Source organism: Aspergillus aculeatinus (assembly GCF_003184765.1).
Source record: "Aspergillus aculeatinus CBS 121060 unplaced genomic scaffold BO66scaffold_40, whole genome shotgun sequence".
NCBI lineage: Eukaryota > Fungi > Ascomycota > Eurotiomycetes > Eurotiales > Aspergillaceae > Aspergillus > Aspergillus aculeatinus.
In genome coordinates, this window is record NW_020291509.1 from 140,500 (window position 1) to 159,124 (window position 18,625).

An 18,625-nucleotide genomic window follows, 5' to 3' on the forward strand; every position below is an offset into this window, starting at 1 on the left:
CTGTAAGCTGATCTTCAGACGAACCACCCCTAAAAGGCGGGCAAACCCACCCACCTTCAATACTACGTAAGCTGTTAACTTACATAGTACTAGAGTAACTTGTTACTTTCAGGCCTCGTACGAGGGGTGTACAACCGTATGGAAACTGCCGAGCCAGCCGGACGGTCCGGCCACTGGGCAAAAGTGGATGAGTGGCCCGGAGTGGGTGGCTTTCCGCTTCCAGTTCTGCCGCGTCGGGTTCGACCTTTCCCGCCGCTGACAGCTGGTAGGTTGTATTATCCATCCTCGATTATTCTTCGAGCTGCCTCAACTACGGTTGTTGCATCATCAAACATCCAACTCTTCCCCTTCGCCTCAAATGCTCGGGAAAGAACATACTCAAACAGAAAAGAAGCATGACTGACTTAAAACTGGCCCGTCCTTGTCGCATCATCTCTCCGGCTGGTCGGCACGTCTCGTATTAACGGAGACCTGTCCTTCGCCGGTTCCGCAGACAGGGAATACACCCCCCCCCTCTCTCTCCCTCGAGAACAGGAGGATCGCGGGCTCGATTCAAGGCTGTTCGTCCGTTCGGACTGTTCACCCATCGTGGCTTGCGATAGCCTCCTTTCGCTCATTACCCTTATATAGATACCAAACGACCTACAGCATCTCCATGATTTCTTGGCTGACGACTCCCCGTCCTGTGCAACCGGTCAGTCCCGCTGATCGTGAAATACGATGACGCTCTTCAGTCCGACCACGATTCTCGTGGGCTTCCTTTTCTTATACCTCCTATCCTTCCTTATCTTCGCCATTGTCCGAATTGCGACCGGAGTCTCCATCCAGCGAATAGGATACCTCTCTCTCCGTCGAATTACCTATGTCCCGAAAGATGGCGTGCAGATCGAACTCCGTGGCCTCGGGCTGTCCTTACATCCACCGTCATTTGCGCAACCTACATGGCTCAGTCTCAAGCTCACAGAGCTCAAAGTGACGCTGGATCCGTCAGTCTTGGGAAAAGCTCGCAAACCAGTGAACAGACCCGATGTCTTGGAGCCGCAGAGTCCTTCGGAGGGCGATGATTCGAACAAGGAAAGCACGGAAACGGCTGGGCACAACGCTAAGCAGCGGAGTAAGACGTGGAAGAGTTTGATGCGCATCAAGGAGCAAGTGAAACAGTTACATCGGAAAATTCATTGGTTGAAGTTGGTGGATGTCGTGGCCGTCAATACTACCATCAATATTGTCGAAGCTGGTCAGATACAAGTGGGATCGCTGTCCCTGGGAGTCGATACCAGGCGCAAAATGGTCGATCGAGGCACTTTGTATCGGTCTGGGAGAACCGATGCTAGCGAACAGAAGCCCGCTGAGTGGATCATGAACGTTCAGAATGTGCTCTTGGCCGTTGATGGAGGCGAATTGACCGAAGTGCTGGACAATATTCGCGTGCATATACATGGCCTTCTCCATAAAGAACTGGATGGTCTCAGAGATGCTTCGATAGCTCTCAAGGTTGGAAGGATGCATATTCCGTACGACGACTTGATGACATTCATGCAGCGCGTCAAGAAATCCAAGCAGTCGCCGAAAGAGCCTGTGGATAGCAACAACACTGACGACGAAATGTCGTTTGCTGACTTTGTCGAAGAACTTGATCAACCTGGGAGTAGGGATGACTCAATTGTACAGACCGTCGCAGATTCGAAAGAGTTTGCCGGTTCTATACTACGCGGCATACAAGGGATCCAGGTGGCGCTGAGCTTTTTCCGCCTGTCTCGGGCTTTTCAACCGTCGTCCGAAAAGCAAAGTCCAATATTTCTCAACGTCGTATCTCACGAGATAGGCATCGACTTACACCGAATGGATCAGCAGAGTCCTGCCCATCGGATGTATTTTCAGCGCAAGGACGTCGCGCATCAGGCTCTTCTTGCCGCCATCTCTCTCTCGGTCAGCTTGGACGATGGCTCAGGTGAAAGTGACAACATACTCTACATCCCGATGGCCACAACCACGATAAAGACCACTCTCCCTTCCAAAACCATCAGCTCCTTTGACGACTACAACCCGGAGGAGCGCAACACTAATATTCTGTTTGCCAATTTGGTGGTTACCTCACCTTCCCTTGATCTTGAGCCAAGGCAGGTCTCTAGACTCCTCGGCTTGTCGCAGTCCCGCAGGCCATCACCCAGAGGCAAAAAAAGAGACAATAATCGCTTGATATCGCGATTGCTTCCCAAAGCAAGCATCAAAGTATCCATTCACGAGCCGGTGGTTAGATTTGTTCTGCCGATTACCAGCCCGGATCGAACCTCCAACGATGACTACAATCTTCTCATATCCTCAATATCTGCGATTTCGCTCGATATCGAGTCTTCGCACTCCTCAGAAGGTGGAGTGCATTACTCATTGTCCTCAATTTATCGGGTGGCTTCGCACAAATTATATTACCAGACACCATCTGGTATTAAACATAACCTCCTCACAACTGAGTCATTAGAGTTCAAGGTTCTATTGAGTGCTTCTCCAGAGGTACGCGTGATGGCATCAGGTAATCTAAATACCGCCTCCGCGCACATGGTCAATGATGAAGTGAATCGCGGAATCTACGAGGTCATTGAGCAATTCCGCGCTCATACCAAGCATAAGAGAACGGTATCTATGTCCGTCGAAGAGCGGAAGCCCAGTGTTCTGAGGCGTGTCCCCCCATGGCTCCTCAGGTTCCAGTTTGAGGCCACTGGCCTTAGCTTGGAGATTGCCGGTGTTGATGCCAGTGTCTCATCGCTATCTCGTGGTGTCTCATTTCAGCTGCAATCATGGACCGCAGACTATAAGGCCCAGAAGTCTGAGCCGATTGCTGTCAGCTTCTCAAGGCGACGTACGCCTAGTCATTCAACAATAGGTGATGAGTCGTCCTTCAAATTTCCTACCTCACCCCCAAGGCAGAAGCTAGGCGTCGCTGCCGATGGTCGTCGACTTGCCATTCATGTCCGTGGCTTTGAAGGATTCGTGATTGAATCGGAAGACTTTCTGGAGGCTGAACCTTTCTTCTCCCTTCCGAGGTTCGAGGTTGCTTTGAGCACTATGAGCGATCGCCTCGGACCGATTTTCAACATCAATTCTGTCTTCAAAGGGGTTTACCTCCAGTATTCGCTCTACCGGTATTACTGTCTTGGGGTTGCTGTTTCTGTGCTTAAGAACGCTTTCATGCGTAGGGCATCCGGAACTCAAGACCAAGAAGCACCCCAAGGTCTGAACGGCTTCTCTCCTCCATCGTCACGGGCTTCTTCCAGAGGCGAGCTTGTCACCGTCGATGTGAGGGCAACAGTCATTCAAGTCAAGACCTTCCTCCCTGCGGATCCCCCAATGTTGCTGCAGATCTACGGGCTCACAGGGGGGTCTCACCGCCTCTCTACACCTTTTGTTCGAGCTCATTTGGTACGATTGCATGCCGAAGCCCCCAAACTCAAAGGGATCTGGGCTAGAATCATAAGCATGAACAATGTCAGGCTCGACTTGCGCAAGATGAAAATAAAGCAGGGCACGAGCATGGTTGAGCAGAAATCAATCGATGTTTGGGCGGACTTTATCCGACTTGGAGTTCCGCATCATATGGTCATGCATCGCATCTTTGACAACTTCATCAATACGTCTAAGGCACTCAAGCAACTTCATCAGCGATTCAAGGGTCATTCGGCTGAGTTTGGAGCAGCAAGAGACCCGGAAGACCCGAAGAAAGTGCCTAGGATCTCCTTGCGCAGCAAAGCATTACTCTTTGAGATGGAAGATGATGCTTTTGAATGGAAGCTTGGGTGCATTTACCGCACTGGTTTACTGGAGCAGCGTCAGCGCCTGGCGAGGGAAGAGGCGTTTGAATTGAAATTGCAGAAGATCAAGGAGACAGATCAGCGACGCACTTCATCCAGGCTCCGTACCAGGTCAAGCCACCGGACCCTTCGCAGTGAACGCCAAAGTGAGGAAAGAAGGAGAAGTAGGAGTGCCGATGCAAAGCCGCGGAAGAGCTTGAATGATGACAAACGTGGACGAGACAGGAAGTTCCGTTATGATACGGAAGGTGCTGCTTGTCTATCGTGCGAATCCAAAATCTCTGCCGAAAACGCGTGGTATCGGCTTCAGGAGCACAACGCCCGATCCTGGAAATCAAAGATTGACTCCGCGCTACGGTTCCAGGGTACGTCGATCAGGGAGGTGAGAAACCTCTTCTCCGGCGCGGACGAACCGCCCGAAGACGTACAAGAGACAGAAACTGTCCTGTCAATCCCAAATCGACCTGCTATATTGTCGGCTCTGATAAGTGACATCAATCTTGTGATCGACAAGCCGTCTTTTCCTCTGGAAGATTATCCCAAGTTCCTCAACAGCATTGGTAAAGGCATGCCAATGTCAATGAAGTATGCTTTGCTTGTTCCCATGAGCATTCAGTTGGACATGGGAGAAGCTCGGGTCAACCTCAGAGATTATCCACTGGACCTCTTGCACATCCCGGCACTTCGGCCCGGACAATCCCCAAGATTGTCAAGCTGGTCCCTGCGGACCAATTTCGTGATTGCCGAGGAGTACCGCGATCATAAATCTGCTAGACAGGTCAAGTTGGAATTGGTCCCTTCAACAGAACTATCAGATGGGTCGATAAGTCCGCCTTTCGCTATCGAAGTCTGGCGATCTGTTTCCCCTGTGAAGACATACTCGGACCCCACCTTCGAAATCAATACCAGTCTGCCCACAAGCATTTCCTGGGGCATGTCTTATCAGCCCGTTATTCAAGACATGATGAAGATAATTGAAGGGTTCACAAAGACCGAGATCGATCCGTCTGATAGAGTCGGCTTCTGGGACAAGATCAGATTGAGTTTCCACTCGCGAATTAAGGTAGTATGGAAGGAGGACGGAGACGTCCATCTCCGTCTCAAAGGATCGCGTGACCCATACGTTGTTACTGGATTTGGTGGTGGATTCGTAATGTGTTGGCGCAAGGATGTGAAATGGGAGATCCATACCAGCGATGACCCAATGGAGTTCATGAGCGTTACGAGTGGGGAGTACGTGCTGGCAATACCCGACTACAGCCACGAGGCACGATATATGGCCGAGGCTACGGCCCAGGATCTGGAAACGACATCGTCTTCCAGCGATCTGAAGAATGCGGCTCACTTCAAGAAAGTCGTTATGAAGCTATCGGGTGACGTGCGTCTGGTTGCTGGCTTGGTATTCGAGCGGAACGTCAACGAGAATGAACGGTCGTTCCAGTTCAGACCTCACTATGATGTTGTCCTTCAAAATCCCCTCCTCATTGATCCAGCACATAAAGAGGTAAGCTATATGTCCTGAATTTTGCAAGGTTCAAAGCTAAACTGTCAACAGGACTATGACGCATACCGCGGCTTCCGCAGTAACCACATTCATCTATCGATCTCTGTCATTGCACCGGTCAGCAGGAATTGGTCTGTTGACTCCGTCCAGCCGTCTGCAAGCTACAATACCGTGCATCTGAGTCCCCGCTTCTTTACACATTTCTTCAACTGGTGGTCTCTATTCTCCGGCGTTATGTCATTGCCAGTTCGACAAGGACCGCTGTGGCCTGGTGTCACAAAAACGAGCAAGAAGTTCAACCGTCATTTAGCGACGGTCAAGTACAAGCTACTGTTTGCTCCACTGTTTGTTGCCCATATCTATAAGCACAAGGATCGCGAAGACTACGCGGAAGATGTCGTGACGGCCACCGGCATCAAAGTTCGACTGGACAGTCTCAAGCTTGATGTTCACCAAAGACGGGAACACGTCAAAACTCAGGCCAAGGGTCGCTTGAAGCAAACCAAGGCGAGCGCGATGCGGATCAATCAGGCACAACTGGATCTGCAGGCCGCAGACTTTCGTGCTGTTTCCGCCAGCATTGAAGGCACAAATCTCGATGACATCGAGAAAAATAGGGATGATATCCTGTCCTCCTTCCAACAGCCTGTCGCATCGGTGGACTTGTCTCGGTTCACGATCCCTGATCAGAATCTTGACTGGATAGACATGGACGATTTCGTGGAACTGGACTGGATACTGCCTCAGGAGTCGAACCCTCGGACCCAGATCTTGCCTCTGGCATTCACGCCACGCTTCACGTACTTCCGCCAAACCGACCATGGGCAGACAGTCCCAGATGAGACTGGATATAGCTCATTTGGTGACGAACCGACCCATATTTGTGTGATGTCTGAGAACAATGAGCCTCGTCGAGTGCAAATGGAGTTGATTAGAGATCGCCTGGTCTCCGTCGAGGCTCAGATGCGTGATTGCAACCGGGCCATTGGTGAGCAGGAACTTCGCATGGCGAAGGAGGTAGATCATGATCCCGAGTTAAGGAAGCAGCACGCCGACTATCTGAGACAAGCAGAAACATTGACACGGAGACGAGCGTTCCTTACAGGTGGCCTGCAACGCATTGAAAGGCTGATAGCCCGGGAGGAGAGGCATCCAGTGGAAAGAAGCCCGGAAGCCTTCGCCAATGACAGCGCTTCTAAGATGGGAACCGACTCAGATTCAACAAGTGACGCTCGGGACGCCGATATGGACGGACTCTACTCGGGCCCTGATGACGAATTGGCAAGCGATTTCAATAATCGGTTCATCATTCACAATGTTCAACTCAAGTGGAACAATTCGTTGAGGAACATCATGCTTCGTTACATCCACCAAGTAAGCCAGAGACGGGGTTTCGTGTACTACATGTCTCGGCGGGCAGTCAAGTTCATCCTCGATATCGTCGACGAGCAGAACAAGAACAAGCAAAAGCACTCGAAACTGTTCCGGACAGCATCGAGACGTCCCTCAGATGCTCGAGGCCTCGTGGATAGCGACGATGATGACAGTGTCGAAGATCGCATTGAGCAGCTGCTGAATGATGCCAAACGCTTTGTGAGCGCCGAAGAACAGGAGAACCAGGAGCAGAGAAAGCCGAGCACTCCTACATCGGAGGGCTCCAGCGAAAATTTTGCGCCAGAATTCACACCTCAAAACAGTTATCATCTGCGGCTCATCGCCCCTCAAATCCAGCTCCAGAGTGAAAAGAACCAGAAATCAGTGTTGCTGGTCGCCGCTAAAGGGATGCAACTGCAGGTCATCTCTATCATGGACAAAGAGCGGGTGTCTGATGATGTTAGCGGTCTGGTTCAACGTCGCTTCTCCCTTTGCATGGATGGAGCCCAGTTCTTCGTGGCAACACAGAAGAATCTAATGAACCACCTCCAGTTCTATGCAGGAAACAAATATGGCAATTCACCAGGTTCAGCGTGGCCACCTTGGTTGACCCTAGAAGCAGTCTTCGACTTTGAGTTGAATCCCTTTGGCTTCTCGAGGATTATTCAGAAGACTTCGGCGAGCTTGCGATATGACAAGTACAACAACCTTCGTCTAAAGTACAACGAGGAAGTGGCCAAGGGCCAACCAGGGCAACCTCTCAACATTGAAGAGCAGGAGCCGAGGATGGATCACATCAGTGTTGATTTCCCTCACTTCAGAGCCATCTGTGACTCGGCTGAGTATTATTCGATGTATATCATCGTTCTGGACCTCCTTCTCTATAGTGAACCACTGGAAAAGGTCCGCAATGAACGCTTGGAGAGGATCATGCTCACGTCCGATTTCAGTGACTTGAGGGGTGCTCCGGAGATGGTATTTAAACTCCAAGCCCGCATTCGACAACTAGAGGAGATCAAAGAGCATTTCCAGATCCATGCCAAGTATTTGGACAAGCAAGGCTGGGAAGATCGCTTGATCCTTGAGAAAGACCTTACTCAATGCGAGGACGAGCTGTTCTTCCTGATGAAAGCCATCACAAGCTCCCAAAGAAAGATTGACCCGACCATGTCGAAAGCGAATGGAGTCCTTCGCTGGAATATCTCGGCCAGTGAGGTTGTGTGGCATTTGATGAAGGATCAGTCCGAACCATTGGTTGAATTTCAGCTGAGGAATGCTGCTTATGATCGCACAGACAATAGTGACGGTTCGAACCATAATGAAGTTGCGGTCGAGCGACTGTATGGCTTGAATCTGCTTCCAGATGCGATCTATCCCCAGATCATCGTTCCTTACCTTGACCAAGCTCGCAGTCTCGACGGGCCGGATGATTATATGATCAAGGTCAAGTGGCACATGCTCGAGGCAGTTGCTGGCATACCAGTCGTGGACGATTTCGAAGTTTCTCTTTTCCCTCTCAAGGTTCAATTGGAGCAGGTGCTTGGCCAGAAGGTATTTGAGTACATGTTTCCTAATGTTGGGTCAACCGCTTTCGAAAATGGCGGGTTTTCACCCTTCATGATCAAAAACATGAAGCCTATCGATGGTTCATCTGACTCCGAGGAGGAGGAACGCCCAAAGACATCCCCTGGACTTGAACAGAGCGATATGTCGACAGACGATTTGTCCTTGAAGGGGTCCGGGGCCATTGAATTAAGACTCCAGCCCACGCTTTCTCTGGCGGAGGAGGCTAGGCCTCGATCGCAGCATCGCCATCTCAAGGGCCTTGCACTGACTCCTATCCACAAGGATAAAGATCCAAACCTTTTGATGCGCCCGTCGACGAGCGGGGCGTTGAGCAAGAAGAGGTCAGTCGACAGCCTACGTATGTTGTCAAGACAGCCCACAGAGAAGTCGCTAGTCAACACTGCCGGAACGAATTCCACTGGCGACGAAAAGTCAAAGAAATTCGCTCTTGGAAGACCCAAAGGCAAATCCAAGGAGACTCCGGATGACCTGGCTCAGATGATGTCACGTGCATCGAACTATATGACGTTGGCTCATGTCAAGGTGCACGACGTGGTGCTCTGCCTGAGTTACAAAGGCAAGGGTGACCACAATCTGGAGGATCTTCATGACTTCGTCTTCCGATTGCCGGTGCTTGAGTATCAGAATAAGACATGGTCGAACCTGGATCTGGCTCTGCGCCTCAAGAAGGACGTTATCAAGGCTCTTATTTCGCATGCACCTGCGATTCTTGGCAACAAGTTCTCTCATCATCGACCTTCCAAACAGCAGCAGCAACAACAGAAGCGGTATCGCGAGCTTGTAAGCTCATCCCAGCTTCTACATAATTCAGACAGTGTTGTGCAATCGACGTCTGAGAAAGCCAGTAGCCTGGCCAGTGTCGACTCAAACAGTGAATATCCGGAGTCACAACGCTCCGGACATTCGGGGACCTTGCCGCTTGCGCGGTCAAACTCACTCGGGTCTAGCATGCTCAGCATTAATGAACCGAGTGGGGTGATCTCTGATTCTCGGTCGGCGAGCGAGGTTGATGTGGATGCTCGTTGGGAAGTATGTACTGCCCGAAGTCAATCAGTATTGAGAAACCTTGCTGACTGGTCATGTAGCAATCTCGCCGACTTGTCAATCCTCCCAGCAGACCAATGACGTCGGGCCAAGCTCTGCCTCGGTCTCAGACCACCAAGCTCTGGGATGGACCGGAAGAAAAGTAAGCTTATATGAACTGTACGGAACACATCTTTGGGCGAAACTGATTCTTTCGTAGTAGTTCCAGCCACAAGACCGCATCAATCCGCAACTTTGGCCGCAAACTAATGCCTTCTCGGAAATAGTCTCCCTGCTCCATAGCGGAAGGCATACGTTCGAACATCACACCCCTTCCAGGATCCCTCCCTTATTTCATTATCCTGTTCTCCTCGTTAAGACCTCGCTTGTTGCACATTCCTGACCTTGCATTTGCCATGTGATACCCCCAATGCAGTGGGTCGTATATAGGCGTCGGCACATCGGTATGCTTTTCTTGCCATGGAGTCCGTTCATAATACCAGGAGTTTATCTGGGGATCTTTGTTGTTGTTTCCCGCCCCCTGATTTTGCCATCCATCCTTGTTGATTTTCTCTCCCCGTACAAAACCTCTATTTAACCCTAATCTCTTTTCCCTTCGAAAATATCTTTTCTGCATGTACCATTCTTGTTCTTTCTTTTTTTCAGACCCTAGACGCTAATCGCAAGTGTATATCCTTTGCATGTGCAGGGTTATGTTTACGGCCGTCTACGGAGTTGCATTTGTGGGTGATGCGCGATATGAGCGCATTGAACATATGGTGTGTGGTATGGTTTTGTGGGTATATATCAGGATAGACGGTGCAATTAAAAGGTACTCTGGGTCAATACTATTTGTTTCTGCCATGTCATACAGCTCTTCATGATAAGCGATGTGTAGAAATCTCCTTGCCCCAGGACGCTTTGGGGCTGTTGGCACTCTGTTCCTCGATGAGGCGTTGTGTAGCAAGTGACTCTATAGCAGCCCCCACTCCCCCTCCCCACTTGGTCTATCCAATGCATGTCGATACTACTCCTCTCTTCCTACCCCAACCATCCCCAATGCCACCTCACACAACCCCCGAAGCTGCTTCCACCTCTCCAGCAACATCTCAAGTCTACCCCGCTCCCACTCCGGAGACCGCACGGCGGCCGGGAAGGACACAACAGCCAGAGCAGCAGTACTCCCATCATCCTTCCCCTCTACACTTTCACCTCCCTCCCCCACGCAGCCCCGCAAATCATCTCGGGCTACCATCACCTCCTCAATCCGCCCGATCACCACCTCACACTCCCTCCGATACACCTCGATCCACCCCCGAACCACCTCCGTGGCCTGTTCGCCCGAGAACCCCCGCCGCGAGCGCCCCGTGATCCAGAGTTTCCAGTCGCGGCGGCTCATGGTTTTCAGGGCGGCTGCTGCTTGGATGTTTCTGGGGATGGTTGAGGTTGGGGATGTGAGTTCGAAGTTTCTGAGGTGGGTGGTTAGCTTTCCCCCTCTTTTTGTTTTGCGGGTATCAAGATGGATTGGGGGATGGTCTTACCCAAATAAATCCTGCCCGATGAGGTCTTTCTTTTGCTCGATGGTGAGGTCTTGGAAGATGATATCGTCGAGGTAAATGCTATCTGAGGGGTTGGTGGGGAGGAAGAAGCCATCTTTTTTATTTCTTTGGTTAGATTGTGTCTTTCGGGGGGACGGACTAGGGGCTAAGTTATGGGCTAGGAAAGGGGGACAGCATACATTCGACGAAGAGGAAGTCGTTGGAGTGGGAGCCGTAACTCATGAAGATTTCTTCCTTTTGGTCTGTTTTTTTTTGGGATGTTTGTTGTTAGATTGTGTGGTTTCTTGTAGTTGGTGTTCGTGTTGTTGTGGGGGCTGCGTACCGTATTGTCGGGTTGCTTTGAAGAGGTAGTTCTCGCCGGTCCAGATGACTTCGCATGCCTGCTTCGAAAAAAGATGTCAGGTGTTTGGTGGGGTAGAGGTAGGTGTTGGGTTGGGTTGAGTTTGAGTGCGTAAGGGCTGGCTGGCTTACCGCATCGTCGTCGTGGTTGAAGTAATCCGCAAATGGGACCATGGCGATAGCATCGTTCCAGTCCGCCGGCTCCGCTTTGCCCGGCGAGACATAGTAGAAGCTCCGCGAGTTGATGATGAACCAGTAGTAGACGAACGTGCTCCAGTCAATCTCGGGGTAGACGGTGCGCACATGTGCCCATGCGGCCTGCAGCCGGTTCTCCTGCTGGCTCAGCAGGTTCTGGTATCTGGTTTCGTAGTCTACGCCTACTGGTTCTTTCTGGAAGGTATTCCAGAGTCCGGAGATTGAGGGGGGTAGAAGGCTTGATGGTGCTGCTGACGAGGAAGACTCGCTGCTGCTGTCGCCTGCTGCTTTCTCGAAGGCGGAATTGGACCGGCGGAGATGCTCCGGCCAGAGCACGGGCATGGTGTCCTCGAACTCGCGGAAGTTGGGCCAGACCTTGCGCCAGGGCTCTAGCTCCTTGAGTAAGGCGGCGTCTCCATGGCTGAGAAATGCAGCGAGAATGCAGTGGATGGATGAGCATGAGGGGAATTGCTCCACGAATGATGAGGGGATGGAGTCGATGGTCAGCATTGCTGATACGGGCACGCTGAGCATGACCTCATTCTCCTGCAGCTGGATTAGCATAGACCAGAAAAAGTGGGCACGATTCATCAATCATGGGGGTTTTTAGGGCATGGGGTATAATACATACTTCTATCGTCCGCGTCGCTTTCATGCCCAGGCGTCGGCCGGGGAAACGCGCTGGAGTGATGCCGTTGATCGTCACGCCTTGGGACTTGGCCCATTGCATGAACGCAACATGTTCCTCGCCGGGGGACTCGTCCGTTGCCATCGTCAGCTGCCCTCTAGCCACTTATCCCCGCTGTGTATGCTGAATCGAACTCAGAAAAGACAATGCGTGGATGCTTGTAGTTCTTCACGGCGCGATTAGGTAAGCGGCATAGGAGAGCGTTCCTGCCTGAGGCCTGCAAGCAGCTCCGCGGACCTGCCCGTGCAGATTCGATATCCGCCTCAAATCCAAGGCTTCCTGCGCGCAACCTTTTTTTTTTCTTTCTTATTTTTCCTTGTGGTTGACATTGCGAAATACAGTCCCCCCTCCTCCCCTTTCTCACCTCCATCTCACAACATATCCACAATGACCGACCCAGCCACCACCCCGCAAACCGCGCCGGACGCAAAGATCGACCCCGCGGCCTCCCTCCGCTACTGGAACAGCGTGCCCGCCAACGCGAACGTGATGCTGGGCATGCTCGGCCAATACCCCTGGTACACGCGGATCGACCTCCGGGGCTCGAGGACCTTTCTGAACAAAGTCCGCCGCCTGATCCCCGACTGCCCGACGGAGGGCAAGCTCGCGCGCGGGGTCGACTGCGGCGCGGGCGTCGGCCGCGTCACCGCGGGCCTGCTCGCCCACGTCTGCACCATCGTCGACGCCGTCGAGCCCGTCGACAAGTTCGTCCAGCTCATCCGCGACTCCTCCCTCAAGCGCGACGGCGTCGTCGGCGACATCTACACCGTGGGCCTGGAGGATTGGCACCCCGACAAGCGCTACGATCTGATCTGGACGCAGTTCTGCGTGGGCCATTTGACCGATAAGCAGCTGGCGGAGTACTTTGTCCGGTGTCGCGGGGCGCTGACGGAGACGGGCGTGCTGGTCGTCAAGGAGAATCAGTCGACGGACCCCCGCGGGGAGGATATGTTCGATGAGGAGGATAGTAGTGTGACGCGCACGGATGAGAAGTTCCGGGCCCTGTTCAAGGACAGTGGGCTGGCGGTGGTGGCGTCGGAGTTGCAGTTGGGGTTCCCCAAGAACTTTCGGCTGTTGCCGGTCAGGTTTTATGCGCTGAGGCCGGTTTAAGTGGTCAACCCTTGGGCGGGGTTGAGAAGAGATTTTGAAGGGTTTGCGTGAAGGGCAAAGCATTGAGATGGTTTCTCGGCTTGAAGGCGAGCGGGGATGGCTACAGCTGACTGGGTAGAGTCGGCTATTGTCGACATCAGCCGACCTGGTCCCTGGCATTTGCTTCCGCCAGATGCTAGGGCCATTTGTGAGTCTGCCACGGTGGTCGTCGTCGTGTCGACTACATCTGCACCTCGAGCGGCACATGGCATCCCCGTCACGGCATCTCTCTATCATGTCACGATATATACGAGACTCGGCCTATGCGTGCATATTTCCTAGGAAGGATTGACGATGGCACGAGTGCAACGAAGACAGAACTAACCAGAACTGAGGGGATGGGTTGTTTGCTGCTGGCGGCAAATTATATAATCTTGTACAATCTTGGTATTATGATTCCATTATCTAAAAGCAAATGTCCCAAGCCGAGAATAATAAGTCTAGGTATCCGAACACAAGGTGCAACTATCAACAAGTCGCTTTGAAAAAGAAGGAGGCTTGGGTATCTTTATGTACAGTAACATGTCGGCGCAGCCGTCGTAAATCTCATCATGAACATTTTTTCGTAATCTTCACGTTTGTGCAGTTGTTGGTTTGATATGAACTTCAATAGTCCCTCATCCAAGCTCATCTTGTGTGTGCTCAGACTTGTCGAAGTCGGATGGAAGAACACCGTTGTAATATGTCGAAGCAAATGTGGTTACGTCCAAGTACACGGAGAAGTATCGCAACCCTGCAAGAGTTACTCAGGATTGAGCGGATGGGCTTGATGGCGCAGTTTCCTTTTCGCGGCCCCAAGGGAATAGATTCGGCAAACGGTCATGAACACTTTCGAGTCGTGTCCGAGCGGATGGCGCATTCGGGTCGTCGGTATACGCAATGCCTCCTTCACCGTGGTTTGCGCCCCACGATTGTCTTTCGCGTCGAAGATCACTCTGAACCCATGGGATAGTGATCAAAGTCCAGACTCCAGCCCAGGCGAATGGAAGCGTCCAGCCCAGCTTTAAGAGGCTCATTAGTCATGATAGTCATAATAATGTGAAGTGGACGGACTTACAGTATAGGCAACCGGCTCCTCCACGGTGAATATGATCGCGGTGATAGCAGCAGCGCATACGATGGACCCTCCAGTCCAGAAACAATTCATCTGAAACAGCATACGGCGGAAGTATGGGCTGGAGAGGTACCGCGTGCGAAGGGCGTATCGATAAATCTGACCACCACCTCCATCCACGGCAACCACATCTTCAATGAGCACATACAGGGCGGTGGGCATTGTTGAGCCTTTGGGCGTGGAGGAGATTCGGAAGGGTGCTTTCACACCACATGCGCGCAGGATGTCAAGGGTGAGATAGACACCACCAAAGTAGAACATAACGGTTGGGAGGACCATTGCAACGAGACGCACTAGTCATTCACTAACTTTAGCCAGAGTCAAAGGCACGACGAACTAAGATCAACTTACCGTATGGCTCTTCCGGTACAGTTCCTCTGAGAGAAGTTAGCCGTTATCAAATATCCCTGCCGACTATGTCACTTACACAATCAATTCAATCGCGAGGATCAACCAAACGATAGTAAAGTTGATGTGGAAGAAGTCGAGCTGCATGAGAGTCAGTATGACCCATAGCGTTGGCAAGCAAGTAACATACCCATCCTTTCGGTGCATTCAAGGGTCGAGCGCGAGAATCTTTGCGAAAGAGATTGTATAACCGATAGAAGTATTCGAAAACCGAGATACCTCCCAAGGACGCAGTCACAATACTGAAGACTGGACGGCAAAATAAATCAATAAAGGTCGGAAGGGTCGGGAGTGCGCAGGGAGACTGCTAACTTACCGACGTTGTGTGAGAGGTCGGTGAGATACCATAGACACCAGTATAAGATGAGCGGTTGAGCCATTGTATCGATGATGAAGAGAATCCAGAAGAACGCGATCGACTTCTTCCTTGTGCGCAAAGAGTAAGGGAGCTGCGGAGGCTCTGAGGGCGCCGTCCCGGCGGTTGCTTCAGTATCATCCATGATAGGTGGCTAAAAGCGGCACGTAGTAGTCGGCTCGATCTGTCAATCAGTTGTTCTGTGATGTGATGGGTGTTTAGATTGATAAAGTGGCTTCCGAGACAATGCAAGGCATGGTGGGGTGGAAAAGGAGGATAAAAAGTAGTCTGGGTAGGAGAGCAGGTATCTCTCGAATCGAATGGGATGACTATATGGAGTTTCGAAAGGAGGCAGTGTTCAAAGGCGAAAATGACCCCGGAAACGACGGGTTTAGGAAATTGTTTTCCCCCCTGCCCATTGATTTCGGCGAACCGAATGGCTTTTTTGGCTGGCCGCGATGCCTGACGTAACCCCGTCGCGGTGATGTCATCCGCCCGTTCCGTCACTCTTTATTTTTCTTACTTCTTACTTCTTCCTTCATTCCTTCACCAAACATCAACAGCATAAACAACCCGAACACTGCACATCCTTCAGTTGTAGACTTGGCTGATGTTATAAGAGCCACTGTTGTCTCACTCTATTGTGATTCTGTCTGGGAGGGTGCTGGGATCCAGGTTTCAACCCACAATGTCAACCCAGCGGTTCATCTGCTGGTCTGACCCGCCCACCACCGCGGGAATACGAGATTTGCCTCCCACGCTTACCGCTGGATATAATCCGTTCTACTATAGCTTTCGTCAATAGATTGAAGAGGAGAGTACGGGGTACTACGTGCACAATTTATTCTCGGATTGCCCAATATCCCGCCCATCCGATGCCCGGAGCTTCGAGCCACAGGATTAGGTATGTCTTTGATCATTGCAGCTCCACTTGGACCCTGGCCCGACCGGATGATCAGCAACCGATCGTCGGAATGCATGAAGTCATGCACAATTCTACCGGGCTGAGTAATTATGCACTATGCAGCTACATATTATACAAACAGTGATAGCCGCCCTCAATGTTGAGATAGTAGCACCGAGTAGTATGTAGCTATAATGACATGACACTTCCAACTGCGGCGGTCTTGTAAGCAAGAACACTTGGTGGGGCAAGGGGTCAGTTGCTATGAGTATTGCCTTACTAGAGTGTAACGCAGTCAACAACAAACAAATTCACTTTGTCCAAGTCAAGAGGGGCTTCAACACATGAGCAGTTTACTGCTTAGAATTAGTGAATGGCCGCTTGATCAAGGTCCTTCCTGATCATAACACTATGTTTCTTCTCCAATCCTCCATACATGTAACACCTAAGCTACTCAGTTTATCCCATCCTCCCACCCCCACGGATCTTCAACCTGCTACCGAGGCCAACGATCTAAGGTCTTTCTACCTTCTACCTTCTCCTCAAGTGTATATCCAGCAACTCACGAAGGTGTCGGAACAAATTCATGAAGACCTAGAGCCAGAAGGTTAGTGCAGACCTACGGTTTCTCTAACACATGCCTCACTTTATCCTTTAGCAGAAATGAAGGACGTGCGCAGCTAATCTAATCAAGATCCGAGGTTCTAGATACCGAAACGCAATCATGTCTACCTCGGACGACGATGGGCGCACTACACCGTCTCACACTACCCTAGCCTCTGATACCGAGGCGGTCGAGGGTTCCTTGACTTCAAGCATCGAAACATCATGCCCATGGCCAGGAGGCAAATACATCATCCGCGAAACGGAGTCTAAACTCGTCATTGCGCTGGAAAATGGTAGTTTGGGCTTGTACGCTCTGCCAACCAAAGAAACCGTGGACTACGACCTGGGGTTTTACTGGAATTGTGTCGAGAATGACAAAGGGTGGCTCGGCTTGAGAAACACTGTGTCCGGGGGGGTCATAGGACATGCTAGCGTCCAAAGCTCCAATGCGAAAATCTCCAATGCGACCAGCCTTTATCACACAATGAGACATTCATTTTGTGCTCGTCAACATCCAGATGGCGGCTATGTACTTCTATTCATCGACACTGATGATGATGCACTCTTGCCGATGACGACCTCGAATGAGAGGTTGACGTTTCGTTACGGGAAAGACATGAGATGGGAGTTCATCAAAGTTGATTCTCTTTGAGTCAACTTGAATTCGACCGGGCTGATCAATTATGCTTCAATATGTTGACATAAAACAACAGGCAGTGATAATGTTAATTTGCTCTTTGTTTCTGTGGGAAAAAAAGACTACCGGTGTAAAGTCTGCATTTGGATTCGTAAACATGATGGCATGAGATTGGATTTGAATTGTTTGTTGTTTTCCAAATGCCGGCTATTCCAGCTTGCTTAGGATAAGTTGAGATGACTATCTATCACTTTTCATGTACTACTGACCGACTAGAATCGACAGAATCATAGCCACCATTAAACAGAAACCAGCGCAAAAACAGTATCTATATCCCATCAAAGCATATGAGACTAACCAGCGACTGCCAAAGCGCGGAGTTTATATTCCGACCCATACCCTGCTATGGTTTCACATGGACGGGTGTATGTCCCGTCCAAACTCCCACTTCATCATTGAATCCCTATCCTTTGACTTGTCTACTGCCCACACCACGAAGTACGGAATAAACTTCCACCAGCACACGAGGAAACAGGAGCAAAGTCCGAGGTTAGAAGGACAAAAGCCACAGCGAAGATCAACCTCTGACGATTTGAGATCTTTACTACGAGTATGTAACGCATGCCCCACATCGAGCTCTATAGAAATGGAATACTCCATAGATGCTCATCCATAGCTAAACTAACCTAGCTTGGCTGTAGTTGCTCAAATACAGGATGTCCACGTCGGACGACCAAGGATGCGATACTCCAACTCATACGACTCCAGCCTCCATATATGCTGACTCAACCGGCCTTCCTTCGTTTGCGAGAATACAAACATACAAGCTGTCAACTTGTCCATGAAAAGGGGGAACATTTATCATCCACGAGCCCAGGTCCAACCTTGTCATCGCATTGAGCAATGGTGTCTTGGGCCTCTACCCGCAGAGAGAAGGCGGGAGCCGGGACACGGCTAGTCACGACTTCGGGCCGTACTGGAAGTGCATGGAAAATGGGGGGGATGTGGCTCGGCTTCAAGAATACGGTGTCAGCTGCCTACATAGGACATAATGACATGCAGTCAGGCGGGCGCTTCCAAGTCAATCAGTTGTCTCACAGCGAAAGGGAATCGTTTTGCGCACGGCAACATCCTGATGATGGACATGTGCTCCTGGTCAAGCACGGGAGCGGGTTTCTACCTATGAAAGCCGGAGGAAAGGCTGGTACAGAGTTGGTGGTGGACAATGACCGGAAGGAAGGAACGAGGTGGCAGTTCATCCGAGTTGACTATCCTTGAGTTAACTCGGACAATTATGCCGATGTTCTGGGGCCGAGAGAAATGAGAGTCAAGAGGGCGGATACAAATAGTGCACCACTGAGCTGGCTCGAAAATGGA

At 51.1% G+C, this 18,625-nt stretch overlaps 5 protein-coding genes across 5 annotated transcripts; 3 read left to right on the forward strand and 2 right to left on the reverse strand.

The window, feature by feature from the left end:
* The first annotated feature begins 562 nt into the window (after positions 1 to 562).
* Positions 563 to 9,552, forward strand: BO66DRAFT_150155 (FMP27 family protein). Its single transcript, XM_025642143.1, has 3 exons — positions 563 to 5,310; positions 5,362 to 9,300; positions 9,357 to 9,552. The coding sequence occupies exons 1-3, from the start codon at positions 721 to 723 to the stop codon at positions 9,459 to 9,461; spliced, it is 8,634 nt and encodes a 2,877-aa protein (XP_025501491.1). The 5' UTR covers positions 563 to 720; the 3' UTR covers positions 9,462 to 9,552.
* A 769-nt stretch (positions 9,553 to 10,321) lies between these two features.
* Positions 10,322 to 12,177, reverse strand: BO66DRAFT_378857 (ribosomal N-lysine methyltransferase; the record flags this gene model as incomplete). Its single annotated transcript, XM_025645811.1, has 7 exons — positions 12,019 to 12,177; positions 11,325 to 11,933; positions 11,176 to 11,233; positions 11,033 to 11,095; positions 10,836 to 10,947; positions 10,499 to 10,763; positions 10,322 to 10,423 (listed from the first exon to the last, which is right to left on the reverse strand). The coding sequence occupies exons 1-7, from the start codon at positions 12,157 to 12,159 to the stop codon at positions 10,322 to 10,324; spliced, it is 1,350 nt and encodes a 449-aa protein (XP_025501492.1). The 5' UTR covers positions 12,160 to 12,177.
* A 285-nt stretch (positions 12,178 to 12,462) lies between these two features.
* On the forward strand, positions 12,463 to 13,185 carry BO66DRAFT_403625 (N-terminal protein methyltransferase; the record flags this gene model as incomplete). The annotated part of the gene is made up of 1 exon (XM_025648874.1): positions 12,463 to 13,185. The coding sequence occupies one exon, from the start codon at positions 12,463 to 12,465 to the stop codon at positions 13,183 to 13,185; it is 723 nt and encodes a 240-aa protein (XP_025501493.1).
* Positions 13,186 to 13,601: 416 nt separating this feature from the next.
* Positions 13,602 to 15,253, reverse strand: BO66DRAFT_393636 (uncharacterized protein). Its single transcript, XM_025647804.1, has 6 exons — positions 15,063 to 15,253; positions 14,877 to 14,995; positions 14,766 to 14,827; positions 14,690 to 14,715; positions 14,282 to 14,631; positions 13,602 to 14,225 (listed from the first exon to the last, which is right to left on the reverse strand). Exons 1-6 carry the CDS (start codon positions 15,244 to 15,246, stop codon positions 13,971 to 13,973), a joined length of 996 nt encoding a protein of 331 aa, XP_025501494.1. The 5' UTR covers positions 15,247 to 15,253; the 3' UTR covers positions 13,602 to 13,970.
* A 1,476-nt stretch (positions 15,254 to 16,729) lies between these two features.
* Positions 16,730 to 18,623, forward strand: BO66DRAFT_378865 (uncharacterized protein; the record flags this gene model as incomplete). Its single annotated transcript, XM_025645812.1, has 2 exons — positions 16,730 to 16,992; positions 18,232 to 18,623. 2 exons carry the CDS (start codon positions 16,730 to 16,732, stop codon positions 18,524 to 18,526), a joined length of 558 nt encoding a protein of 185 aa, XP_025501495.1. The 3' UTR covers positions 18,527 to 18,623.
* Between the last annotated feature and the right edge of the window lie 2 nt (positions 18,624 to 18,625).

Bases quoted from the DNA above. Each gene is read 5' to 3' on its own strand.
- BO66DRAFT_150155 (XM_025642143.1), top strand. From the start codon at position 721: ATGACGCTCTTCAGTCCGACCACGATTCTCGTGGGCTTCCTTTTCTTA. The intron at 5,311-5,361 runs GTAAGCTATATG...AACTGTCAACAG, and splicing joins TTGATCCAGCACATAAAGAG to GACTATGACGCATACCGCGG. The intron at 9,301-9,356 runs GTATGTACTGCC...CTGGTCATGTAG, and splicing joins ATGTGGATGCTCGTTGGGAA to CAATCTCGCCGACTTGTCAA.
- BO66DRAFT_393636 (XM_025647804.1), bottom strand. From the start codon at position 15,246: ATGGATGATACTGAAGCAACCGCCGGGACGGCGCCCTCAGAGCCTCCG. The intron at 14,716-14,765 runs GTAAGTGACATA...AACTTCTCTCAG, and splicing joins CTCGCGATTGAATTGATTGT to AGGAACTGTACCGGAAGAGC. The intron at 14,226-14,281 runs GTAAGTCCGTCC...AGCCTCTTAAAG, and splicing joins AGGAGCCGGTTGCCTATACT to CTGGGCTGGACGCTTCCATT.